The sequence below is a fragment of the Eptesicus fuscus genome, chromosome 9 (assembly GCF_027574615.1).
Source record: "Eptesicus fuscus isolate TK198812 chromosome 9, DD_ASM_mEF_20220401, whole genome shotgun sequence".
In the NCBI taxonomy this organism is placed as follows: Eukaryota; Metazoa; Chordata; class Mammalia; order Chiroptera; family Vespertilionidae; genus Eptesicus; species Eptesicus fuscus.
In genome coordinates this window covers 22,619,497-22,638,583 of record NC_072481.1, presented here as the reverse complement: position 1 = coordinate 22,638,583, position 19,087 = coordinate 22,619,497, and the positions used below count along the sequence as shown (strand labels likewise).

The window sequence follows — 19,087 nt, the reverse complement described above, 5'->3', positions numbered from 1 at the left end:
TCATCTCTAAGATACTACCTGCAGATCAGAACATGTGTGTTAATAGTGTTAACATCAGATTTAAATGTCACACACTTTAATACACCAATGATAAATGCTTTATACCATAGAAGAAAGTTAATTATTGTATAAATGAGGGAAAAGATGATTCATATGACCATAGCTAGTTCAACCTTCAATACCACTGTTTGAAGTGGGTTGAAGAGTGAAGTGGGGTTAGGAGTATAACAGTCTTTCAGAAACTTTACTGCCAGGAAAATATATGGGGAAAGGATTTATATTTTGTAAGATAAGAGATCCTAGAACATGTGTGCTTTGGGGAATGATCTAGTAAACTAGTTAGAGGGAGAGACTGATGATGCAGGAAAGAAAAGATGCCTAAAGAGTGAAATCCTCAAGTAGACGAGAGAGCTAGGTTAGTATTGCCTTAAAACACACACACCCACAGTCACCAGCATTCACACTGACAAACATACAGACCCACCACCCATGACTGACACATTCGCACAGGCCCACCAAGTTACAATAATGTACATACAGACCCAGGAGTCACTTCACACATTCACATAGAACTAAAAGCCACACTGACAAGCCAGATAGACCCACCATCTGTACCCCATCTCACACAGGCCCCTCCTAGGACTCTCCATTGGGAGGCAAATCCAGGCCTGGGCTGAAGGAGGACGGTGGGGGGGGGGGGGGCGTGCTACACATCCAATGGAAAGGTTTTATTAAGAGAATGAGAAAGCATTCTGAGATTGGGGAGGTGCATCAACCCGCAGGGTCAAAGGAAACATCAACAAATACAAAATCCCAGCGACAACCTCAGGGTACCTAACACATCTTCCCTCTGGCTCCCCATCCCCCAACACTCCTTTGAACAGAAACACCTTCTCCATCCTGGTCTGGCTGGACATCTTGGAGCATGAGCAGAAAATAGTAAAACGAATCTTTAACTTGGGATAAATCATTTGCACTGGACATTTTAAAACTTTCAAATTTAATTAGAACACACAAATAAATAGGGCAGACAATGACGGGGCTGTGAAGTGCAGCCTGGATTCAAGTTCTACAATTTGTGCTTTGTCTTCTTTGTTCCTGCCCACTTCTTTCCAAGAGTGGGAGGGGTCCAAAGAACCCATTGGAGTTTTCCTGCCAGCACCCCTTTTTTGAGGGTCAAGATTCTGGGATGAAGGGTGCCAACTCCTCAGTAGCACCTCTGGTTTGCCAACAGTTTCCCTCCTGCCATCAGTAAAAACAGCAAGGCCTTGGACTTAAGAGTACCCACCACTGCCCAAGCACCCTCATGGGGAGGGCTCAGCCCCAAGAACCATGCCAATTTCCTGTTCAAGCACTTAGCAATCCAGGGTCAGAAAATTGCAAACAACAGGGCCCTTATCAAACCACCACAGAGGGGCCATCCCCACCTTTTCCAGTCCAGGCCTCTAACTCGGGGGTCCCTGGATGAATGTTCTCTTTTGGGCCTTACTCCAACCCCACCTTTTAATCCTTTCAGGCCCACCCCCAGGAGCTAAGACCTCATTTCAGGCCTTGGGAGTCCCTTAGGGATGGGGCCTGGGAATCGGTTATTTCCGATGCTTGGCATCCTTCTCTGAAGCTTTAGTGTCACCATGCCCACTGCCCGCATTGCTTAGAAACATCTTGTCCAGCCCCTTGAGTGACTCCAGCAAGTAGTTCTGGAAGGCAGTGAGGGCAGCACAGATGGCTGGCCCACCGAAGCCATGGGTGATGAGGCTAAAGTGTGTCAGGCAACTCTGCACTCCGGGCTCCAGGATGAGAGCAGGGCGGCTGTTGCCCAGTGGCGAACGGTCCTGAGCCATCAGGTCTGCAAACTCCTTGCAGATCTGCCTGGTAAGGGAAAGAGGGTCAGAGGTCAGAGGTCAGAGGTCTGAGCCCAGAGAAGGACCTACCATGTTCTAGGTACTTTATCCTATCTAATAAAAGAGTAATATGCAAATTGACCATCACTCCACACACAAAGATGGCTGCCCCCATGTGAACACAAGATGGCTGCCACAAGATGGCCAGCAGGGGAGGGCAGTTGGGAGGGACCAGGCCTGCAAGGGAGGGCAGTTGTGGGTGATCAGGCAGTAGGGAAGGGCAGTTGGGAGGGACCAGTCCTGCAAGGGAGAGCAGTTGTGGACGATCAAGCCTGCAGGGGAGGGCGGTTAGGGGTGACCAGGCCGGCAGAGGAGGGAAGTTGGGGGCGACCGGGCCTGCAGGAAGGGCAGTTGTGGGGGACCCAGGCCTGCAGGGGAGGGCAGTTAGGGGTGACCAGGCCTGCAGGGGAGGGCAGTTAGGGGTGACCAGGCCTGCAGGGGAGGGCTGTTAGGGGCAAACAGGCTGGCAGGGGAGCAGTTAGGCATCAATCAGGCTGGCAGGGGAGTAGTTAGGGGGTGATCAGGCTGGCAGGCAGAGGCGGTTAGGGGCAATCAGGAAGGCAGGCAGGCGAGCAGTTAGGAGCCAGCAGTCCTGGATTGTGAGAGGGGGGATCAGGCCTAAACAGGCAGTCGGACATCCCTCGAGGGGTCCCAGATTGGAGAGGGTGCAGGCTGGGCTGAGGGACACCCCCCCCCCATGCACGAATTTCATGCACCAGGCCTCTAGTCTATATTATATTTATGATTGTTGACCCTGCCAATAGTCTGCAAATGATTATCATACCCATTTTACAGAAAAGGAAACTAAGGTTCAGAGACATTAACTGATTTGTCCCACAGCTAGTAAATAGCACATGCCAATACTCTAGGATCTTTCTTCTTGTGGACATCCTGCCCATATTCAAAGTCTAGCTCTAACACCCTTTCCAGGATACTTTCCTTGATCCACTCTCCCAATCCTACTCCCACTCCAAATACCAGTGCCTCACAGAGCTTTGAAGTTATTAGGGAACAATCTAGAATCTGCCTTGAATAATTGAAATAATAGCTCATAGTGAACATAAATTGAGGCCTACCATAAATGCTGTGCCAAGTGTATCATCTCACTTAGTCCTCACAACAAATCTATACTCTTATTATTATCCCATCGTATGATGAGGAAACTGGTTTCAGATAGATTAGATCAGCGATCACCAACCTTTCAGACCTCACAGACCACCAGTGGTCCGCGGGCCACCGGTTGGCGACCACTGAGTTAGATGACCTGCCCAAGTGGCTAAGCTGGGATTTGAATCCAGCTCTAGTTTGCAGCCATTATTTGTTTCTTTGTGCATCTTGTGTGTAGCTCAGGCAGAAGAATCACCCCTGTCTCACCTTTGTGTCACCATGGAACCCAGTCAGCATCTTAGATATGAGTGGGACCCAGGAAGTGCTTAATGAGTTGGCTGGTTAATGAGTGAGGTGAGCCCTGCCCTAGATGTGTTTCATCAGCTACAATATGAGCAGTCTCAAAGGTCTCATGAGGCATGGAAGTCCCTTGAGTCTGTGATTTCATTTCTGCCCAGGGGACTTGAGGAAGCCTCAAAGAGGGGCGGGTAGAGTTGCGATTTGAAAGCCTGCATTAGGTGGGGTACTGGCTGGTGTTCTAAGCAGGAGAGCAAGCCCAAGGGTGGGAGGGCAGGAGAGATCAATTGGAGTCGGTAGGGTTTGTGTGGACTGGATTGTGGGGTCCTCATAGGAGTCTGGACTTTACCCAATAGATTGGTCGTTTTCAAATTTTTTATTCCTTTCCTCTCTATGTCTCACTTTGTCTCTTCTTGCACTGGAATTCTTTCTAAAAACTAAATCTTAATGGAATAGCAGTTCATTAAACAGACCCCGAAGCATCCCCACAGAACCTAGTTTGAAAATCAATGTAGTAGCAGTGGGAACCATTGAAGATTCTTGGGCAGGGGAGCAGTGCGTGTGCAGGGTATCTTAAGGAATAGTGAGGTGCTGGAGTGAAGATCCAGGAAGGCGATTAGAAGACTAGAGCTGAGGTGGCAGCATGTGAAAGGTGGTGAAGGAGGCAACAATGAGAGTTGTGGAGAGGTTAAATGTGAAGTAAGGACAAGGGGTGATCAACCTGGGGCCTGGGTGGGCATGGGTGCTCTCATGGAAATCACTGGAACAGAAGGACTGATGGGTAAGGCTCAAGCAGAGGGAGCAAGACCATGGAACCTCAGAGCCATGATGGGACTAGGGCTGGTGGTGTCATGGGGCTGTGTATGGGAGCGTGGCACAGACTACGTAAGCCTGTCTGTGACACCATTTTTGCTGATTCACAGAACCCAGCTATATTCATATATGTCCATGTGTGCTCTGTAGCATGCACAGCATTGAGTGTAGGTGTGCCGGGTGTGGTGCCACTTGTGCCCATGCGTGGGGTCTGTGCATTGCACCTACATGTGCCTGTTCATGGCACCCACGACAGCCTGCGCATTGTGTCCAAAAATACCCACACTCACTTGGCAGCCAGCAGCATGTTCTTGCGGCTGTGCAGTTCCCCAGGGTCAGCATGCTGTCGGCATAGGTACTCGGCAGTTGCCTTGGCTGGGAACTCGGTCTCACAGATATAGCCAAAGTCTCGGGCCAGGTGTATGGCTTCTCCTGGGAGGAGGAGAGGCAGACAGATGAGCTGTCACTATAGCCAGGTGTACCTTTGAGAATGGAGCACCACCTTGAACCTTGACCCCCTGGCCAGGGCCCATCCTACCCCATCTTGCTTCTATAGATACCTTCCTCTGATTTCCCACTCCAGCAATCCCATTGCTGTCCCTTGGGGCCACCAGGGATGGACTCTGAGTTCAGGGATGGGAGCTGAGCCCACCCTGTATCCCGAAGCTTGAGCTCCAGATAACCAAACCCAGAGTCACCAACCTCCAGGGAAAGTACTCTAACCCCCTTATCCCTTTCCCTCATCCAATCACTGGCCACTCCTCCCCACCATACACACACATGCTCTCTATTGCATGGGCACGTGCATACACACACACACACAAAGGCTGTACATACATATCATACACAGCACTTACTCATACATGACAGAGAACAAACATGTGACTAAACATACCCTCCTGCATTGGAGACAGTCACACACAGTCACACTGGATGACACAGGTCCCCTCGTGCCTCAGCGCCCACCCTCAGGCCTCACTCACCCTCCACCAGCGAAGTGAGCAACGTCACGTTGGCGGCCTTGCGACGGCCAGCTGGCAAGTTGAGCCCAATCTTCTCCAGCCGTTCCCGCAGGCAGCGGCCTCCATTCTTGGACTTGGCCCTTCACGTGCACAAAGAGAGAGAGACACACACTATGAAGACGAGAGAAGCATGCAGGCTAAGTGGCCTTGTTGCTTCCACCAGCCCCTGCTGAGGCGCGGGTCTGGCCCTGGGGACAGTCTGGGGCCTCTTTCAGCCTGGCCCCAACCTCTTTCTAACCTCACTGGCTTTGTAGCCAAGATGGAGGGTAGGGGGCCTAGCTCCAGGAGCCCCTCATTTCTCCCTAATCCTCTCAGTAGCAGGATAGCCCAGGGTGTGGCAAGATAGGCCTTTTTCCCACCTTCGCATGCCAGCTAGGCCATACACAGCTACCCAGGGACACATAGACCTTTATACAGATACACTGGGACAAGCAGACACACACAAAGATACATATAGATACATACACAGATGAGCGCACACCGAGGGCCAAGAATAAACACACCCCAATAGAGACAGACATACAGAGAGAGACTCAGACACCAGGCACACATAGGGACACAGAGACAAATGTTCACACAAAGTCAGGACCTCAGGGACATGTACAGACACTCAGACATTCACACGAGCCCCTCTGGGATGCTCGAAGAGACCAGGAATAAGGAGATACTCCCATACCTGCACAAATGCAGCCCCCACACGGAGGTATATACACGTCTCACTCCAGATGTACATGTCATCACATACACACAGGGTAGGACACACTCCATCTAACACATCCCACTGAAATTAACACAGGAAACTCACATTCATGGAACATATCTTCCTAGCCACCCCCTACACCACACACACAAACATGCACTCATGCATGCACACACATGCACACACCATCCTCAGGCACACCAAGACTCAGCCCTATCTAGGCACAAAGATATGCACAAAGAGAGACAGACACACAACTAGAAGATAACTACGGACCCCAAAACACACACATCAGAGAGGCCTTTGCTCCACAGGGGATGGGCTTTGGGTCCTGGGGGGTCCCTTTTCTAGAGGAGGGGGTGAGAGGAGCACCCTTCTTCCCGGACCCAGCCTTGTCCATCCTGCCCAAGATGGGTGAGTCCTCCAACCCTCCTCTACGCCCAGGCTTCTTCCTCCACACCCCACCCTCAAGGCCTCAGACCTGCAGTTGCTGCTGGGGACCTGGACCTCCCCTCCGGGAGACTGAGGCATAAGTGGCCCTGTGGCTTTGGGTGAGTCTGGACCCTCTTTGATCCCCTGAGGAGGTCTGAGATGGCCACGCATTTTGGCCCAAGCACTGTGCAGGGAGCTGTGGGCTGGCCTTCCTACCTGCGAAGGACACCACCCAGGAGTGAGGCGTTGAGGCACTCGGGAGGTGAGAGTCGCCGCTGGACCTCCCCCACTGTCACCTTGTACTTGGATGTCGAGCTGAGCAGTGACAGCCGGCCTGGCACGGAGCAGAAGACCTCACTGGGGTTCGTGATGCCGCCAACCAGGCTGTCTCTGGCCAGTGAGAGGGCCGAGAGGCTGCTGGCTTTGGAGGGGATGGGGACTGTGGAGCAGAAGCAAGAGCAAAGGAGAAAGACAACACTGAGCCAGGGACTTCAGGACACTAGCAGCTGTGGAGTGAGCACTGTGGTGGAGCACCCGCCCTGAGCTGAGCACCATGCTACATGCTGTGCACACAGGCACATGTAAATGCCCCAGCATCTTTCAGAGGAAGGTTCTACGATCCCTGCTTTACCAAGGAAGAAACAGAGGCACATGGACGTTAATGTGACTCCCCCAAGTTCACTCAACTAATGGGTGGTGGACACTGAACCTAGAGCTGTCTGGTTCTTGAACCTGTGTTCCCTTCACTAAGCCAGGCTGGTTCCCTGTTAAAAACTCAAACAGCCCCAGCATACTCTTGGGGTTTGGGCATGTACGACCAGAGAGGGAGTTGGAAATGAGGAAATGGGGTCTGAGCTGGAGGCAGGATTCCTGGGTCACTGTGGTAGGGCCCAGCCAGATCAGGGCAATCACAAGGAGTCCCCAACTCCCCCCTGCCCACTTGTGATCCTATGTCTTCACCTCCCCCAGAGTAGTGAGGGGACAGGGAGTTTGCAGCCCCATTAGGCCTCCAGCCCTGGCCCCTTCCTGCCAAGTCACTCTGGGATGCTCAAGGAGACCAGGAATAAAGAGACACCCTCTGGCCCCCTCCCCCAAATGCTCTTTAATTATCTACCAACAGCCACAAAGGGCAGAGAAGGGAATCTGAGAAGTTGATTTTCTAAAACCCACTTGGACATCCTTGCCTCTAAAAGAAAGTTCTTCCTGCAGTCTAACCTCCATCTTCCTGCTTAGCTTCAGAGGGAAGGGAGAACACCTGAGACACTTATTTCCCCTGAGGCTTAGCTTCTTTCAAGGAAGAGAAAGCCTTGGTGTTAAAAAAGAAAAAAGCAGCTCTTATGTGTGTGTTGGTGGGGGGGTCATGTGGGGAGTCTGGGGCCAACAGTTATTGAGCACTCACTATGCTATGAGCTTATACAAACAACCTCACTGAATCCTCAGAACAACTCACAAGGGGCTACTAGTACATTTATTATTCCCATTTTACAGGTGAGAAAACTGAAACCCACAGAGGTGAAGTAGTGTGCCTGAGATCACACAGCTGGTAGACTTAGAACCAGCAGCAAGCCCTGGACTGCGGTCGCAAAGACAGCGCTCTTAGCCCTCCAGCCATTCGGCAAGTATTTGCTGAGTGTCTGTGTGCCAGGAGCTGTGCTGGGCCTTGGGAATGCAGAGGCAGACAAGGATGACCAGGACCTAGCCTGGCAGAGCCCCTCCAGCTTTTCCCTCTCTGGGTGTGCATTCCCCCCTTCCCCTGTCCCCCAGCCAGAAACCTCAGGGATGCCCTTCACACTGCCCTCTCCCACCACATCCCATCCATCACCATGTCCTAGGTTTCCATTTCTCCACGTGCCCTGAATGTGGCCACTGCTCCAGGTATGCACAGACACTCACTTCCTGCCTGAATTTCAGCACAATCCCTGCTCTGGTCTCCCTGCCCTGCTGCAGAGGGAACTTTCTTAAACACACATCACTCTCCAGCCTAAAACTGGTCAGTGTCCAGTCAGTTCCCTGAGAGACAAAGTCCAGCTCCATAGCTGGACACAATGATGTCCCCTGTCCTTCAGGAGGTACCGACTCTATACCCAGTGCTTTACATTAACAGCTCTGGGGAGTGGATGCCATTATCCATCCCTATTTCAAAATGAAAAAAACTCAGTTTTGGCACAGCAATCAGGAGCACAGACTCTGATCATGGACTCCAGAGCTCACATCCTAACCATCATCGTACCCTACTTCACCCTCCTTTGTAGCCTGCCCATGCCTAACCCCTCTTGCCTGGTCCCCCACTTACCCTTTAGCCTCTTGACCCACACTGACCAATAGAAGTGTACCGTGAGTCATGTATGTAAATTTACAGTTTCTCAGAGCCCCATTTAAAAAAGTAAAAAGAAACATGCAAGGTTAATATATTTTATTTACCCCACTATATCAAACATATTATCACTGAAACATAATCAATATGTTAAAAATTACTACTGGGCTATTTTACATTCTTTTCTTATACTTAGTCTTCAAAATTCAATGCGTATTTTACACTTACGGCCTATCTTAATGCAGACCAGCCACATTTCAAGTGCCCACTAGCCCCATATGGCTAGCGGCTCCCACAGGTGATAACACAGCTCTAGACTTCAAAGGGAAGCACAATAGGTAACCTGTCAGCGAGATGTGGGCGACTGGTGACTGGCCCTGCCCTGTGCAAAGCTGCCACTTGGCTCTTACCATGCTGGACATACCGACATTGCCGGATATCCTGGTTTGTTTGTTTGTTTTTGCTGGTGAGATCAGGACTCTGGATTTCTATGAGAAATCTCTGTATTTTTAAACATGAAAAAGTGCTCAATGTCATTAATCATTGGGGAAATGCAAATTAAAACTATACTGAGATACTACTAGGATGGCTATAATAAAAACAATAGACAAGATCAAGTGTAGGTGAGAATGTGGAGCAACTGGAACCCTTACATTGCTAGTGGGAATGCAAAAGAGAACAGCCACTTTGGAAAACAGCTTGGCATTTTTCTTAAAAAATTAAATACAAACTGCCCTGGCCAGTGTGGTTAAGTGGTTAGAGTGTCGGCCTGTGCACCAAAGTTTCCAGGGTTCGATTCCCAGTCAAAGGCACGTGCCTGGGTTGCAGGTTCGATCCTCAGCCCCGGTCAGGGCTCATGTGGGAGGCAGCCAATTGATGTGTTTCTCTCACATTGATATTTCTTTCTGTCTTTCCCTCTCTCTTCCACTCTCCCTAAAAATCAATGGAAAAATACCCTTGGGTGAGGATTAACAACAACAACAAAAATTTAAACACAAATTTACCATAAAATCCAGCATTTCCACTTTAGCTAAAAGCAATAAAAACGTATATCCACACAAAGACATGTATGTGAATGACTACAGCAGCATCATTCATCATAGCCAAAAAGTAAAAACACCAAGTAATCAACTGATGATTGAATAAAAAAAAATGTGTTGCATCCATACAATCAAATACTTGCTCAGCAATTTTGAAAAAAAGAAGTACTTATACATGCTACAGTATGAGTGAACCTCAAAATATTATGCTAAGTAAAAGAAGCTAGATGCAAAAGTCTGTATATTTATATATTCCATTTATATAATATATCTAAAACATGCAAATTTGTAGACAGAAAGCTGATAGTGGATGCCTAAGGCTTGGGGTGAGAATGAGGATTAACTACAAATAAAGGAATTTGGGGATGATGGAAATGTCTAAAATGGATGTGGGTATGCCCTGGCTGGTTGGCTCAGTTGTTTGTAGTGTCATCCCATACACCAAAAGGTTGCAGGTTGGATTCCGTGTCAGGGCCCATACCTAGGTTTTGGGTTTGATCTCCAGTTGGGTGCGTATGGGAGGTAACTAATTGATGTCTCTCTCTCTCTCTCTCAAAAAAAAAAAAAAAAAAAAAAAAAAAAAAAAAAAATCAATGAAACATATCCTCAGGTAAGGATTTTAAAAATGGATGTAGTTATTACTATGCAAATAGAAATTTACTAAAAATCATCTTGATATAGTCTAACAATGGATGAATTTTAGATATGTAAGTTTTATTTCAATAAATGGGTAAAAAATGCAAGTTCCCTAACCCTAACCCTAACCCTGCTTGAATATATTATGTATCTAAATCTTGCCTCAGAATGAGAACCTCACCCTAGGCCTGGCCCTGCTTGAATATTCATTTGGAAGCCCACACCCTCCCCGTTCCCTTTCCTTCCCCAGAGCCAAGAGGAGCAGAGGGGAGGTGACTGTTTACATCAGCCCCCAGTTTTGCCCCAGAGATCCCCCTGAGATTGGAAGATGGAGCCCAGCAGAAAGGTATTCCTCACCCACAAGGAGCCAACCCACTCTCCTCAGAGGGAAGGAGGAATATCTCAGTTCTCATCTCCAAACCACTCCCCTCCAACTTTGACTATAAACTGAAACCCATGGAGATGTTTAGCCCTTATAAGCGGTCAGCCTTTTCCACAGACCTGGCATTTGCACGCGCTGTGCCTAGTGCAGGGAAAGCAGCAGGATCCTTTTTTAATGCAATATTTTAAAATAAAAATAATGCAAAAAATCCATGATAAACAAAATATCAAAATTTTACTACGTAAAGACAGAATCGGACCCTGCACTCGCACAGCCCTGCTTCCTTTGCCTCCCAGACAGGCCACTGTCTGCCCCAAAGAGAGGCTGAAAAACCAGTGTCCATGCAGAGAGTTTGGGCGGTATCAGAGGGCAGTGTAGAGCATGGGAGTGAAGGGTAGGAACTATATTTAAAAGAACCCCTCTCCTTTCCTCTCTGAAATCAATAAAAATATGTAAAATAAATACATAATAAAATAAAAGAACCCCTCTGGCAGTTGGTGAGAAGGAAACTTAACCAGCAGGCCCCACTTGGGGAGATGAGGAAGCGCAGGTGGGCTGGGAGGAGGGTCACTACCTCTCCTGTCTGCCTTCCTCCTGCTGTCCCTCCCCCTCAGGCTTTGGACAGTGATCCTCTGAGTGTGGTCTAAGGAACCACGGTGTCAGAATCCCTTGGGGGTACTTGTTAAAAGATGCAGATTTCTGGGGTACCACCTCACATCTACTGAATGAGAATCCCTGGAACTTGTTACACCCCCTCCCTCAATGCACTCAGACTTCAAAACCCATCAATCATTCATTCAACAACCACCCATTGGGCGCCTAGGGAGCCGCTTCCTAGTGTCTCCTCCAGGAACCCTAACCCTAACCTCAGGCCCCCACCGCTTGCTTCTGAGCTCCCACCACCACCTGCACAGGCCCTCTCACTGCCCTTCTCAGCCTGAAAATATTCCTGTCCAGGTCTGTCTTCCTCTCCACGCCCGCCTGCTTTCTGTGCCCTTAGGACAGGTCGCAAAAACGGGAGGAAACAAATGTGGGCAGAAAATGGAGGGCTCCCTGCTTCCCCTGGAGTCCGCTGGGACCCCACCTGCCATTCTCTAACCCACACCGTGGCTTCAAGGGGCTGCCCACCCGAAGTGTGTGGTGGGGGCGGGGCTTCGCCTCCCGGGCCCCCCAGGGTAAGTGCTGGAGAGCCAAGATTTTACAACCAAGGGCTGGGCCCCGACAACTTCCAGGCTCTCTCCTCCACCTCTCTCCCCCTCCACAGGAGCCCAAGGCAGGAAGATCGCACCGCTTTGGGGATAGGCCGAAGCTGCCTGCCTCCTTTCTCATCCAGCATCCAGAACTCCAACCGTCCTGCACACACAGGCGCCCCTCCCGCGGAGCCGGGAGATGCTGGGGGAATCGGATGCTTCCGCTAGCCAAGGCGGATTTCCCATAAATCCAGGGCCGGGCCGGAACGAGGTCCCCACAGCTGCCGGCAGGTGCCAGACGAATTCAGGGCTCCCCAGGGGCTCCCTATGCCTCCGAAGGGCCTGAGGGCGAGGCAGGACGCTAATTCACGGCCCCCAAGGAGCTAGTGGCGGGACCGAGTCCCGCATTGCCAGCGGAGGACCCCAGCGAAAATGGCCCGCTGCGAGCAGGGCTCCAGCCAGACCACCCGTTTAGCCGAAGAGCACAGCCCCAGGTCCGGACCCGGGACCAGCCTCCGTATTTGCAAAGCCTGACCGCACCGGCCCTGACGTCCAGGATGGGGTGCCCAGGGCGCCGGTTACCCAGCTCATTCAGCCACTGACCCGCTGCCACTGCGGTCCAGTGGCTGTGCGCTGCCTGATCCCGCAACACCCGCGTGGCACCGACAACCACATCTGCCTCCCCACCTCCCCACCTCCCCACCTCACCCCACCCCACCGCCCCCAGTCAGCACAGCCGGACTCTGGGCAGTCCTGGCCTCACTCACCGTGTTATAGGGACTGCCTTTGGGGACCAGCCCACACCTTGGACCCGGGATTTATGGAAACTGATGTCCCTTGAGAGAAACCAACTCCCTCCTCACAGCCAGCCCTCCCACCCTTGCTCTGGTCTGGGGATTGGGGTGTAAGGTACCCAGAGAATAGGCTGATTTTCTACTCTTCCCCAGGCAGAAGTCCCCAATCCCCTTCCCAAAATGCAGGGGGCTAGTCTCCCCCCCCCCATTAGGTCTCCCAGCCCCTCCAGCCAAGGCACTGGACACCAAGACCATGGTCATATCTCTGGGCTGACAGAGCTTTTCCTTCCGAGGGGTTAAAAAACCCCCACACAACTAAGCCATCGCAGTGCCCACCCCAAAGAGCTAGGTCCCGACCTCAGGCAGCCAGGTTCCCAGAGTCCTCCCAAACCCCGGCTCCAGGTCACAGCCCCAATACCTGGAGCCCTCCTTCTTCAAGTTCAGGAGGTCTGTCCCCTCAGCTTGCCCACACATACTTCAAGCAGTCCAAGTAATTCTCAGTCCAGTCCTAGCTCCTCCAAGTCCATCCCCAACCCCCACCTCCACTCCCACCTCCACCCCGGCCTCTGCGGGGAACAGGTGGAGGGCAAACAGAGCCCGTGCTTGAATTCACTCTTGAAAAACAGCTCGAGCTAAATCCCACTGGAGCAGCACCTCAGATTTGTCTGTGCCTCTGGATTCTTGCCCCGCACCAGCCCCAAATCTGAAGAGCCCGCCCGAGGCCTAGACCCCTCAGAATCTCTGTCTCTGCTTTTCTCTGTCTCGTTCTCACCTTCTCCTGGCACGGCCAGAACTCAAGCCAGAAAATCCACTTGAAACCCCTGTCTTTTTCTAGTCCATCTCCTCCCCCCTCCACCCCCCCCCCCCAAAATACACAGGAAGTGACCCTCACATGCTTAGAGATCCTCAGTACTAAAGATCAAATTCCGGGACACAGTGAAGACCCTGATACACATATAGAAACCCCCAAACACACGGAAATGTACACCAACATGATAGAAGCGCACCACACACTCAACAACAGAAACACATATACCAAGAAATACCGGAAAGACACCTAGGAAAGGGACATGCAGGACCTGAACTCACACTGACACCCAGGAGCAGGCAGGCCCTCACCCTCGTGCACACACCAGCTCCCTTAAACGGTAAATGCCAAAAAGGCCCCCGCTTGGAGAGAAAATTCCCCAGGGAAACGCAAGATTTACCACCGCCTTCCCTCTCCCGCAACTCCCCATCGCCCGCAGGGAAGGAAGCGGGCAGAAAGCCCTTGCCAGGCTAGCAAGTGGTAAGGCTCTGTAACGTGGGAACAGCACCTCCATTCTCACCTCTTAGGGAAGCAGGGAAGTGGTTTAACTCGTTCTGCAAATTAACTCCAGATCCACAAAAGCGCCCTCCCCTCCGTAGGGAGAGGCCAGGCCCCCGTGAGGCTGGACTGGCGGGCAAGTTGGGTGAGCGCTGATGGACTCGCTCACCACCCCAGGCCGCAGGCTCTGGGACCAACTCACCAACCTGCGCAGTTGCCCACGCTCTGGCCGGCCCGCCCCCCCCCCCCCCCCCCGCCGCCCTCCCCGCGCCTCCACTGCCCCTCTACTGTGCGGAGAGTGCCCCGTGGCCACCAAGCCGGGCGGTGACGCACAGGAGGCACGCTCCATGGGGAGAGAAAATGGGTCTGTGCGCCCAGGGCCTGCACCATCTCGCCCGACGCTGCCCTGGCAGGTGCACGCCACTCCTTACCTTTCTTGATCACAGACTGGTCCAGAAGGCTCACTCCCGAATCATCCCTGGCCTGCAAACAGGAGAGGCGGTGGTAAGAGTGCTGTGGACCTGGTGTCCGTTCGCTTCCCAAGCCCCGCGGTCCCTGGTCCCTGGTCCCTGCCTGCTCCGGCCAACGTGCAACGACGGTCGGGTCGCCTGGGGCGGGACCAGGATTCGCCGAGGCTCGGCACCATCTGTGCGGCCCATCTGGGCCCTGGGTACCTCACCGTTGCCGTAAGGGAATTTCGAACCTTAGGGAATTTTGACTCTCTGCCTCTCTTCGCTCTGGGCTCAGGCTGCCTCCGCAGACCCGACTCGGCATCGATGCCCTACGAGGCCCAGCCGAGAGGGAGAGAAGTGGCTCAGCCCCTTCCCATTCATTCCGCGGAGGGTGGCCGCCATCCCGGCATGGCGAAGAGACTCAGTCCCTCCCCGCCGCCGTACGGGCGAGGCAGCACCTAGGCCAGGACCTGGCCACATCCCAGGAATCCCGAGTGAGAAGAAGGCAGGCTGGGAGAAAAGCTGGTTGCCCGCTTTCGGCACTCTACCTCCAGCCAGGGTCCTGAATCCGGCCCATCCGGGACAATTCCGGCCTCACCTGCAAGTCCTCCAGGCCGGGCGGCGCCGCCAGCCCGGGGAGGCCGAGGGGCGTGTCCGCCAGGCCGTGCGCGCCGTCGGCCAGGCCGTGCAGGAGCCGGGGCACCGCGGCGGCGTAGTCGCGGCGCGGGTCCAGGCCCAGGGAGCGGGCGGGCGGCGCCAGCAGGCCCGGCGGCTCGTTGTGGGCGCGGGCGGCGGCGCGGGGCGCGGCCCAGGCGGCCTGCGGAGGCTGCGGCTGCGCCAGGGGCGCCAGGCCGCCGTACGGGTCGCCCGCCAGGTGAGGAAAGGCGGCGGTGGCGTCGGGCGCCTGGCCGTAGGGCAGTGGCGGCTGCGGGTAGGGCGGCGGGAAGTAGGGCGGCTGGAAGTCGGCGGCCGCGGCCGCGGCGGGCGTGTGGCAGAGCGGGGGCGCCGGCCCGTAGGCCGCCTGAGGCAGGGACGACAGGCGGGCCCCTCCAGCCGCTGCGCCCAACCCGTCGGGGCGCTCCTGGAGGAGGAGAAGGGCGCGTTAGGCGATCGCCCGCAGCTGACAGGGGTCCGGCCCCAAAGGACCCTCCTCCTGGACAGCTCGCCAGGGTCCAGCTGCCGTCCTACCCGCTTCCCGGGGCCCGAGGTTTATCTCTGGAGACCGGCGCTCACCGTCCTCCGCTGGCGGGGCCCCTGCGGTCCCCTCCCTCTGAGATTTCGTTGTGGGAGGAGGATCGGAAGGTCCCGCACTCGGGCCCCCTGCTGTCCCCGCACCCCGGGCCCCAGACTACTCACCATGGGGGAGTAAGCGTGCACCAGCATGGGGCAGGTAGCGTGGGGTGCGAGGCGTGGCGGCGGCGGAGCCCTCGCCCGACGGCCAGCGGGCGGGAAGAGGTTCGGGAGCCTGCACAGCCCGGGGGGGATCACTTGGTGGCGGGAGTGGAGGTCAACCCAACCTGGAACCCAGCGGGCGTCGGGTCCTCAAGTGTGGGCGACCCCGGGCGAGTCCATGGGGGCGGGACGTGGGCCAAACGGGCTCCGATCGCACTTGGAAAAGTCGGCCGACGGGTGCCCAGCGCCCGCCCTTCTTCCTCTGAGCGCAGCCTGCTCCATGCACTCCAGTTATAGTGGCGGGGGCGCGCCGGGCCTCCGGGGGCGCGCATTAAAGAGACAAGCTGTGGCCGCTTTCTCCCAGCTCACCAGCGAAGGCTCTGGGGGAGGCGGGGCTTTGGCGCGACCCCGTGGGGTGAGGGACGCCTGGTGAATCCAGTCCCCGCGGGTCACCCAGCTGCTGGGAAGCAGGGGATTCAAGGCTGGGACGTAGGGGCTTTACTTGCTTCTTTGCCTTTGAGCAAAGCACCACTGTTCCTCAACCTCAGCTTCCTTGTCTGTAAAATGGGTATCCGTCTTTTCTCTAACCACCTCACCTCACCGTGGATGAGGTGGGCGATCGTGAATGTGGAAGAAGTTTGTGAGCTGTAGACTCAAGGCCACCGGCTCACGTGCGTGTGTGTGTGTGTGTGTGTGTGTGTGTGTGTGTGTGTAGGGGCCATCAGTCTCTCTGAATGTTTCCAGATCAAAGCGCCTCTGAGGGTGCCCACTTACTCCAGGAGGCTTCCCTGGGGTTGGTCGTTCCCAGTGCCAAGCCAGCGTCTGAGTAAGCTGGAGAGGATCTCTCCAGACAGAGTGAGTTGCCTGGGACTGGGGTTGAGCATGAGTTCCATCTGAGGAGGGCCGAGGCTTGTTGAATGTGGGCCTGTTGAGTGAATCGGTGTGTAACTGACACTGTGTGGATGGTATGTGATCCTTACACTCGCATGCACAGGCTGTGTTACCATGGCAAACGCTGGGTAGCTTTCAAACGTGTTCCAGTCTCTGCGGTCACTCTATCTTTCTTTTTCCCAAAACCCAATCCTGCCCTCCTGAGAGAAACAGGGACAGAGATGAAAGAAAGGGAAATGAGAGGAATGCTAAGGGGAATAAGAATTAAGAAGGAAGATGTTTTTTAAAAGCCAGAAGGTGCTCAAACCAGCGTATAATAGAAATGGTCCCAGCAAACATTTACTACGGAGTGTGCCAGACTCGGTGCTAAGTACTTAATGAATACTGAGCTATTTCACCCTCACAGCAGCCCTATGAGATAGAAAGCCTTTCACCCCCATTCTCAGGCGAGGAAAATGAGGCACAGAGAGGTGAACTGACTTGCCCAAGGTCAAGCATCTAGTTAAGTGCCAGAGCCCCGATATAGTCCGCTTCTAAGCCTCTCTCTGTGCTCAGAATTCCTATTCTGTGTTGTCTGATACTCAGGTGACTGGAATTTAGTCCTGACTTCAACTGACCTGTGATTCTGGGCAAATCCCTCTTCCTCTCTGATCTCTGCAACTTAAAAAAAACAACAATAAAGTAGGGGAGGACAGAGAGGACTAGATGTGGGAGACAGAACATAAAGGTAAAAAATTTGAGATAGAGGAGAGACCATTAACCCATGAAATGTAGGTGAAGGAGACTGGAAAGGGGTGTCCCAGGAGGTGCCCAGACATGGAAGGTGCAGAGCTCAGGTCTGGGTCATCTCAGCCTAGGGGTCTGTGGGGTCTGAGGAGGCTAAGAACAGCTGAAGAGTCACCACTAAGAACTTTCCAGAGGTTGGCACCACCAGCTAGAGTGGAGGATGAAACAGAACTGGGCGGCTCTGCAGCCTTTGTGCCCAGGGCAGATCAGAGGTCAGGAGTATGCTTGTGTGTGTGTCTATATATGTGGGGGTGTGAGTCTGTGGTGAGACCACCCTCAGCTTCAGCAAAGGACCTCAGAAGTCAGGCTTCAGGACAGGTGTATGTGTGCTGATGCATGGCATGCAGGTAGGTAGACCTCTTTGGAAGAAGTCCTGGGAGGCAAGGCTGTCACCCCTGTGCCCAGCTGTGGGATCCCCTGCTTTCTCCAGCAGGCTTGGGGAGGCCAGAATGACAGGATGGGCTGCCTGTCCAGTGGCCTCCTTGGGTTTCTTCACCCTACTTCCCTGCAGCTAAGACACACCCCCTTTTTACCTTATTTTCTCTTCTTTTCTGGCCACTTCTCAGTCTTCTATTTCCCCCCTTTCCTTCCTCATCCTTAGTGTCAGTTATTCATCCTCAGAATTGCAGCTTTTGCCTTTCTTCCTATCTACAATCTTCACGAGCCAGTTCATCCCCTCTCAAAACTTAGATGACTACCTGCTGTTATCAGGTAGCCATTCTGGCCTCCCGGTCTGCTGCTATCTCCCAGCTCTGTTATCTCCAGTCTGTATCTCTCACTAGAAATCCAGACCCTGAGATGCAATTGCCAGTAGGATACTTCCTCCAGACATCTTGTTGCCACCATCTGAAACTTGCCAAGTCCAAAACTGAACCTCAACACCTCCTTCACCCCACCAGCAACCCCTACCTCCTTATCCTCCTGAGTTCTGTAGTTCCATAAATGGCACCACCATCCTTCAAATTAAAAATAGAGTCATCCCAGACTCTGACCTCCCCCACCCATAAGCTGCTCCTCATGGAATGTTGTCATTTCTAACCCTTAAACATATCTCTCCACCCCTCTGTCTGCACCTTAAGCTACACTCTTTCTCATAGACCACCAATTCTCAAAGTGTGGTCCCTGGACCAGCTTCGCCTATATCATGTAGGAATGTGTTAGAGGTGCCAGCTCTTGGATCCCACCCCAAACGTGCTGAATCAGTATCTTGGGGGGGTGGTGGTGGTGGCAATCTGTGTTTTAATAAGCCCATATAAGGTAGATTCAAGTATAGTATAGTCTGTGAACTACTGCCTAGCCCTAGACCATCACAAACCCGCCAACTGGTCTCCTGCCTTCACCCACATCTCTTCTCATCCAATTCCAAATTCATTCAACAACAACAGTGACTAGACCATGTAACCTCCCTACTGAAAACTCTGCTGGGGCTCCCCAAGACCCATCTTCTTCAGGGGGAAGCTTAAACATTCTAACCAGCATTCCAGGCTTTTGGTAGCTGCAACGAACTTTCCTTTCCTGCCTCATGAACTACTTCACAAGATGAAAGGAGAAAGAGAAAACGTGTCCTGCACTGGGGTTGATGCATGGCAGGTGCTCAGTGAATGCATATTAAATAAATGATAAATGAATCAA

At 53.1% G+C, this 19,087-nt stretch overlaps 1 protein-coding gene across 1 annotated transcript; it reads right to left on the bottom strand.

Annotated features, from left to right (window-relative positions):
- Window positions 1-865: 865 nt before the first annotated feature.
- On the bottom strand, window positions 866-15,901 carry TFAP2E (transcription factor AP-2 epsilon). The gene is made up of 7 exons (XM_054721412.1): window positions 15,743-15,901; window positions 14,985-15,467; window positions 14,366-14,417; window positions 6,489-6,711; window positions 5,102-5,220; window positions 4,409-4,550; window positions 866-1,869 (listed from the first exon to the last, which is right to left on the bottom strand). The coding sequence occupies exons 1-7, from the start codon at window positions 15,767-15,769 to the stop codon at window positions 1,587-1,589; spliced, it is 1,329 nt and encodes a 442-aa protein (XP_054577387.1). The 5' UTR covers window positions 15,770-15,901; the 3' UTR covers window positions 866-1,586.
- Window positions 15,902-19,087: the final 3,186 nt, after the last annotated feature.

Excerpts from the sequence above, each read along its gene's own strand:
- TFAP2E (XM_054721412.1), bottom strand. The coding sequence starts at position 15,769 with ATGCTGGTGCACGCTTACTCCCCCATG. Across the intron at positions 15,468-15,742 it reads TGCACGCTTACTCCCCCATG|GAGCGCCCCGACGGGTTGGG; the intron begins GTGAGTAGTCTG and ends CTCCTCCTCCAG. Across the intron at positions 1,870-4,408 it reads AACATGCTGCTGGCTGCCAA|GCAGATCTGCAAGGAGTTTG; the intron begins GTGAGTGTGGGT and ends TTCCCTTACCAG.